Source organism: Chanos chanos, chromosome 7 (genome assembly GCF_902362185.1).
Source record: "Chanos chanos chromosome 7, fChaCha1.1, whole genome shotgun sequence".
Classification (NCBI taxonomy): Eukaryota; Metazoa; Chordata; class Actinopteri; order Gonorynchiformes; family Chanidae; genus Chanos; species Chanos chanos.
Window position 1 is genome coordinate 29,859,859 of NC_044501.1, and position 8,005 is coordinate 29,867,863.

General features: G+C 41.6%; 1 protein-coding gene across 1 annotated transcript; it reads left to right on the plus strand.

Annotated features, from left to right (window-relative positions):
* Positions 1 to 292: 292 nt before the first annotated feature.
* nsun6 (NOP2/Sun RNA methyltransferase 6) lies at positions 293 to 4,232 on the plus strand. The gene is made up of 11 exons (XM_030779156.1): positions 293 to 367; positions 631 to 786; positions 915 to 1,009; positions 1,739 to 1,845; positions 2,066 to 2,219; positions 2,309 to 2,390; positions 2,667 to 2,786; positions 3,021 to 3,165; positions 3,366 to 3,514; positions 3,699 to 3,824; positions 4,050 to 4,232. Exons 1-11 carry the CDS (start codon positions 293 to 295, stop codon positions 4,230 to 4,232), a joined length of 1,392 nt encoding a protein of 463 aa, XP_030635016.1.
* The last annotated feature ends 3,773 nt before the right edge of the window (positions 4,233 to 8,005 follow it).

The window sequence follows — 8,005 nt, forward strand, 5'->3', positions numbered from 1 at the left end:
TAATGTGTGAGGACATTGCGTGTGAAGCAATGAAGTACCCCGGTGACGCTTAGTAAGTAGCTAAAAAGCTAACTGGCAAACTAGCAATTCCAAGTACACGTGCTACACATGTTTACAAAGACCGCTGCGTAAACCTGCAGTCTTGCGGCTTATTCTCTGTGTTTAACTATGTATATATCTATAGTACGGGCGGATTGCAGTCACCTGCTACCAGTGTCATGAGAGAAAGACAAAATGCTCTTTCATTTCCTTTGTGTCTTCTCGTAGGAGAAACTACCCAAGAAATGCGGAGATGTCGGTTTATGCCCAGATCTCTTTAAAACCTGACGTCCGAGAATACCTCCGGAATGTCTACACAAACAAAGAGGTACACCTTTCTGAAAATTCCAATTCTCGTAATGAATGAAAAAATACACTAAACGGCAAAAGAAACGCACAAGACAACTCCATATCCACTTTTGCCAAACTGTGTTGCATTGCTTAACTCTAAGCATTATCCAAACGTATGCTTCCCATTTCATTTGAATGTACTCTCATACAAAACAGTGCAATTTGTGACCGTTGGAAGACATTAGTCTCTCTCACCCCACCCTTCTTCTTTTGTTGCCCTTTTCCCCCTCTCTGTTTCAGCTTGTGGCAGAGGTAGGAGAGGAGGAGGCTGACAGGGCTTTTGAGAATTTGCTCACCTGTCTGTCTCACCCACCCTCCTTCACCTGTGTCAGGGCCAGCACACACCTGTTCCCTCTGCAGGACGTCCAGCACCAGCTCAAACAGCACCTCTCACAGGTCAGTGAACAACTGTGATGTGTGTGAGAGACGGAGGGAGCGTGAATGCCTTTTATTACTCAACTGTCTGTGTAACGGTAGATTGTATGAAGCACTGTTGTTCTGTACTGTCACATGCGTCCTGGTAGCAGACGAGTGATTTTCATGAAGATGCCGTCCTGGTCCCTGTTTACCCTCATCCGCGGATTCCAGATGTTCTGCTTCTGACGGTGGTTGGCCCCAGGTATGCTTGGAATGCTGGCTATTTGTTCCAAACTGCTAAACATTTTTGACCTCAAAACACACATACACAGTCTGCAGATATATTATATAATCTCCCACTTCTGCTGTTAAACCCTGTTTTGGCAGACACTATAGTTGTCAGTAGAAGAAAACTCCAACAGCCCAGATAGAATAACATCCAAAGCCAACTTGCACTTGAATCTCATGAATGTAATAGTTACAGGGTCTGAATTCCCACATGTACTGCTCTGTGAATGTGGTTATATGCTGGAATTGTATATTTGTACAATTGTACACAGTGTCTGTGTATGTGGCTTTCACTCTTAACAGTCTGTAAAGGGGAAAAAACAACATATACATCATCAGACAGTAACGGTAGTAACCCATTGTATAGAGGTGTGAAGTCATGTACAGCATACTCTTCAATTCTGGAACTTTCTCCTTTATCAGTTAAGAGAAGACAGAGTCTGTTAGCCTTTTGATGGAGCAGCACAAGATCTTTTCAGTCTCACATTTTATTAATGCATTGTTTTAACCAGTTTAAAGCCTCCTTGTCATGTTCAGTTCTGTTGACTTTATAACTTCTATTTTGATACATGATCTTGACGCTGATGTTACCTTTCCCACTGTTTTATACTGTTATAAATCTCTTTAAACCACTGTCATTATATAAAAGGTGCATTATCGTTGTTGTTGTTGTTGTTGTTGTTGTTGTTGTTCCTCTTTGCAGGAGTGTGAGTGTGTTAAAAGCAGAGGTCATAGTTGGTGCACAGTGTGGCAGTGCGGTTCTCAGAGGGGCTCATGTCTTTGCCCCTGGAGTTCTCAGCACACCCAAATGTAAGGCTACAATACACACACAATTCCCCCAAATACAGTCAGAGCATAAACCAGTTACTACCATGACATTAGTCAAGACATAAAGTCACTCATCATTTGTTTCTCAGAAACAGGTAACAGCTGCATGTTAATACAGTTTGAACCGCTGTTTTTTAATAGTTGTTTGTTCTCTTTCTTTGTTCTCAATTTGTGGGTGATTGTATGTGTGTGTTTTCCTCAGACATGAAGACAGGTGATTTGGTCTCTGTGTTTTCGGATGTAGAAGGAAAATGCACACGAGGAGCCAAAGAGTTTCATGGAAAGAAAGTGTTTCTGGGAAATGGAGTCTCTGTGATGGACCGCTCAGATATATTCTGTTCAGAAGGTCCTGTTAGGTAAGATGGACCATACCAGCCACTGAAACTGACACTTGTGATCAAGTTAGGATATACAACTGATATGAGACCTTTTCACTGTTTCCAAGGGGCGTGGCTATTAAAATGACTGAACCATTGTATGCAAGCCCCTCCTTTGATGGGGTGTTACTGGATAAGGTGTTCCTCCAGGTATGTCCTATAGTCTTCTAGTATTTGTTTCCATTCAGTGTTTTAAGGAAACATGATAACTCTTTGGACACTGCAAAACTTATGATTGGTTGAATAGTGATTCTTTGACTTTTGGGAGATATACATTTCAAAAAACATTAATTTGAAAACACACGTAGGGCCAGTTAAGTAAACTTAAAGCTACTGAAGTTTTTAAAATCTTCTACTCTGCTTCTCAAAATCTTTTTTTTTTTTATTCTTTTCGTGTGTGTGTGTGTGTGTGTGTTTTATATGTAGAACCTGCCGTCAGTTCTGGTGGGGCATATTTTGGGTCCTCAGCCAGGAGAGCGAATTCTGGATATGTGTGCAGCCCCGGGAGGCAAGACCACACACATTGCTGCCCTCATGGGAAACCAGGTCAGAGATGAGTGTCTGAATTTGACGCAGTTGAATCATTCTGCAGTAATGTCTGTAAGTTCCCACAGGGCCACTATTATCTGTTGTGACTGGACAGTTGACTGGATTCAAGGGACTGGAGAGGGTCATGTCACTCTCACAGGAAAGATGCAGTACTGTTCATCTCATGTTGTCCAGTAGAGGGCACTGTTACATTGATTTTTAGCCCTCTGTCTTAACCCTCTGCATCTGCAGGGAGAAGTAGTGGCTCTGGACAAGATCAAGTCTAAAGTGGAGAAAATTTGCCAGAATGCAGAAATCCTGAAATTAGACTGCATCAGAGTTCACTGTTACAACAGCATTCAGGCTGTAAGCACAAAGCCTGACCAGGAAGCTGCAGGTATGGCGCGCTCACAGAAGCCATTTTGGCTCAAATGGAATATTACTTGCAGGAGAAGTAAGCACCATTTTGGCTCATGTCGTAGCATGCTCAAACTCTGCTCCCATTATCAATTATACTTGGGGCATTTAATGTGCAGTTGGTGTGGTTTTAGAATAATGGTATACAGGGGCTTTACCCCGAGTTGTTTTGTTTTGTAGACGAACCCCCGTTTCCTGAGGAGAGCTTTGATCGGGTTTTGTTAGACGCTCCCTGTAGTGGCCTGGGCCAGAGACCAAACATGGCCATCACCTGGAGTCTAAAAGAAGTCTGTTCATATCAGCCATTACAGAGAAAACTACTAACTACAGTATGTCCACACACACACACACACTCTTCATTATCTTCACACTGTGTCTGGACACTTGACATTCATGACCAATAGATGGTGCCCCTGACTTAGTTATGTGTACTAGATAGCTGGTACTGTGTGAGTTTGTATCAGTGTGTGTGCTCTGCGTGTGTGTGTGTGCGTGCGTGCGCGCGTGGTGTAGGCGGTGCGTCTGTTAAAGAGAGGCGGAGTGTTGGTGTACAGCACTTGCACTGTGACACTCGCAGAGAATGAAGAGCAAGTGGCCTGGGCCTTGAAAACATTTCCCTGCTTGAAACTGGAGCCTCAGGTAACCACACACACACACACACACACACATTTCACGACTCCTGCTTAATTCTCACAGCTGCCTTTATAATGTTATCTATAAAGAGGACAGGAAAATAACTGTGTCACACCTTTTTTTAAAAAAGCATAAAAAACACAATGTGAAGATTTGATGGGATAAGAAAAAAAAAAAAACCTAAGAAAACAGTGGAGGGAATCTTTGCATCTTTATTTTACTTTTTCCCAGGAACCTCATCTAGGATCAGAAGGAATGCCGGGAGCAGGCTTGTCATGTGACCAGCGCCGCCTCCTACAAAGGTTCCGTCCGGAACTTAGATGGGAGGCAGTGAAAAACCCCTACCAGAACTTTCCGTGTCAGGCAAACAGTGACACTATTGGGTTTTTCATAGCCAAATTTAGCAAGACATAACACACACACACACACACAGAGACACACACACACAAACTCAAATATTCTTCAGACACACACATACATCTGCATAGCTCTCCTCCTTAAACACTCACCTACTCTTGAACACAGATCCTTCTCCAACAAAGCCCTGTGTGTACACAGGACCACTGACTATGTAAACAGAGGAAGGACAGAGAGCATTGTGGGAAACAGAGAGAGAGGGAGGGGAAAAAAGAGAATGAAGCAAGGAGAGGAGAGTGAGAGATAGTGAATGAGGCAAAAAAAAAAAAAGAAAGGAGAATGTTTCTGTATGCAGCTCTGCTACCGTCGCCATAACAACACTGACGGCACAGCTGCTATGGTGACGCCGGGTTTGCATGCTCCTTGGGTAAAGAGCAGGAAGTAGCTTACAAGCAGAGGGCAGGAGAGTATTAACAATTTACCACCACACACACACACACACACACACACACACACACTCAAACATGATTTACTGCCACAAACGCACACATACACACACACACACACAACTGGAGAATATTAACAATTTACCGTGTTCTAGGATGACAAAAACAAACTCATGTCTGAATTTTCTCTCACATAAACACATTCACTCAAATACGATTTACTGCCATACACACATACACACACACACACACACAGCTCTGGAGAATATTAACAATTTACCGTGTTGTAGGATGACGAAAATGAACTCACGTCTGTATTTTCTCTCACATAAACAGACAACCTTAAATTCATTCTTTTCTACCTTTTAAAGTGTTGGCATAATAAAACTGTCCAGTGTTTTTAATAAAAAAAATGTCTTTTTTTTTTTTTGTTTGTTTGTTTTTTTGAAACACCTCAGTGGAAACCATTTTAGCCAATCAGACATACATTTTTGTTGACTACTGCACATCTATTCTAAAATGAGTGTTTTCAGTGTATTATCCAAATGTGTAATAATGGCATAAACATTCATTAATATTAAGAATCTGCTCTCAGACTATATAACCTGAAAGAAACAGAACTGAAGCTTTGCACAGAAGTTACTAAAGCATGTGGTAAACAAATCAAGCTCTCTGTTAGAAAGCTAGCGATCTGAGCGCAAATGCTCTGAGCAACTGCAAATTAATCAACCAAAAATACAGCAATCAGATACCAATGTTTACAGCAACACATATTTCCGAGATAAAGCAGAGATCTTCATTATAAACTGTAGTGGTTTTCCGAGTTGTGTCTTTTCTTTTTTTTTCATGCTATAGTGTAATTAATATATGGTGGTATTGAAGGTTTATATGAGGTGGGTGTTGCGTTTGTAGTAGTACTATTAATGGAGATGAACTGAGGGCTCCAGAGACTTGGGAAAAGTTGCTGTAATTGCACAGAATGTATGTGTGTGTGCGTGTGTGTGTGTCATCTGTTTGTGCGTCCAGACGCGTGGGTAGAGGAAGAACTATGCCAAATTTAGTCCCATCTACGCTCTCTGCTGCTGTCATTCACGTTGTCATGACGACTTAAAGGGGCGGGCCTCCCCACCTGGGACATTCTGGAATGATTTTGAAGATTCTATTTCCAGACCTTCAGTTGTCTTCATTTCTCATGCTTTTAACTCCCCCCACCAAGTAAAAAAAGAGAAAAGAACAGAGCACACGGTCTTGGTCTCTCTCTCATTCTCTCTCCTACTCTCTCTCTTTCTCACTCACTCACCCTCACTCTGTCATTACACCAAAATGCATTACAATTCACAGGATTTTACTGTACAGGTCCAATCTCTCTCACCAAGCACAGCAACAGCAAGATGTTAGAAAACAAAAAAAAACAACAGAAAAAGAATACATCTCAATTTGATCTCACAATTCTTAGTCTCCATATAATTTTTTTAGTTTATTATTTTGAATCTTTTTTATACATATATGTACAAACTTAATTTACAGGTTTTACAAATGTATTGTGCTAAACTTGAAGCACGTTGATGAATGAAAAGTTGTAAAAATCTGTGTTTAAATGAAAAATGGATCATTTGTGAAGCATAGGGGTGGGGGAGGTGTGTGTGTGTGTGTGTGTGTGTGCGTGTGTTGGGGGGGGGGGATGGGGGTGTTGGGGGGGGGGGGGGGGGGGGACTGTGAATGGCTGGACAAAGCTTACATAAGACAGGAAGTTTTCTGAACAAACAGTCTGAGTTCATTCTCAAAAGAAATCTATCCAAAACTGGCCTTCAGAACTCATAGCACTCTGTGGAAACACACACACACAGAAAGACGCACGGGCATGCGCAAGTTTACGTGAAGAGGTACACACACACACATTGCACGGAGGACGGGCCCACGTGAACTAAAACTGCCCGTAAGGCAGAGAACAATCCAGACCCAGTGTCACAAAGCTACCGTAAACCTGCTATTAACAATCATTAATGCTCGTGAGGTCTGGCTAACAGTCGGGTAAGGTCAGGCCTTTAGTGTGTGTGTGTGTGAGACTGTGAGAGTGACTGAATGTGTGTGTGTGTGTGTGTGAGATTGGGTTTGTAGAAGTCATTTTGGCTGACGTTTTTCCATCGTGAGTTCATAACAAGTCAAAAGTGGCGGAGGTAAAAGTTTTTTTTTTTGTTTGTTTTCTCAGAGCAGAGACCAGTGTCTGTAGGACCAAAACATTTCAGCATATTCAAAATGAGGTTCGTCAACAAACAAATGTTACAAAAATGCTTCTGGACATTAGAAGACAGAGCTAACAGCATGTTAACATAATAAAAACACATTTTAAAAGACAGAAGAAGATGGAGTTAATAGCATATAAAGACAAAGTGAACATTTCTGAACGCTGGAAATCCAGCAGAAATAGATTGTTTAGATGTTTATATTTTGACCGTCACAAGTGTGAGCAAACCGAACATGTACCAAAACGTTCCAGGTGAAACTAATGTTGAAAATGGAGCTTGTGTTGTGTTCCTTTTTGTCCTGTATGTAAGGCCAGACTGATTTGTGCAACCAGAGGCATCTTGGAAAGAAACAATAAATCACAAACCCACATTTCTAAAAACAACAGCAACAACAACAACAACAAAAAACGCAAGCCAAAAAAAAAAAGCCCCGTTAACATCCTAAAACTACCTAATCCCTTAAATCGACCCCCGAAACAGTAGTCAGAATTGCAAACGTGGATCATTTTGAGCAAGCAGAACAAAATGAAAGTAAAAATAGAAAAAAAAAAGAAAAAGAAAAAAGAAACCGAATAGATTAAAGGGGAAAAAAACAGCAGTACTCCACAGAGGTTGATTCGCAGCTTTCATGTTTTGAAACGAACTGACGTAGTCCTTTTTTCTGTAGAACATCCAGACTCCACACACACACAGACAGAAAAAACCTGCATTGTAGCTACGTATGGATTCACATGTGTGTTTGTGGTATGTGTGTGTGTGTGTGTGTGTGTATTTACACCAATGTAGTAGTAATCCTTAAAAACACTAGTCCTTACAAAGGAGGCATAGTTACCATGGTCCAGGAAAAGAGAGGATAGCAGCACAAGGAATGTATGTGTGTGTGTGTTTAAAATGGGCGTGTGAGATGTCCGTGTGTGTGTGCGTGTGTGTGTTATGTTAAACATGTTACTGATGAACCTGTGCGTGTTTCAGGGTGCGCGAGTGAGAGGACACTGGATGACAGAGTTGTGTGTTTTGTATGTTTTGTGGAGTTACGTGTGTGTGTGTGTGTGTGTGTGTGTGTGTGCGCGCGCACGTGTTTATGTGTGCTTCTTTGTAGGTTTATGACTGTAAGAATGCACTGTGTGTTTTAGGCTCA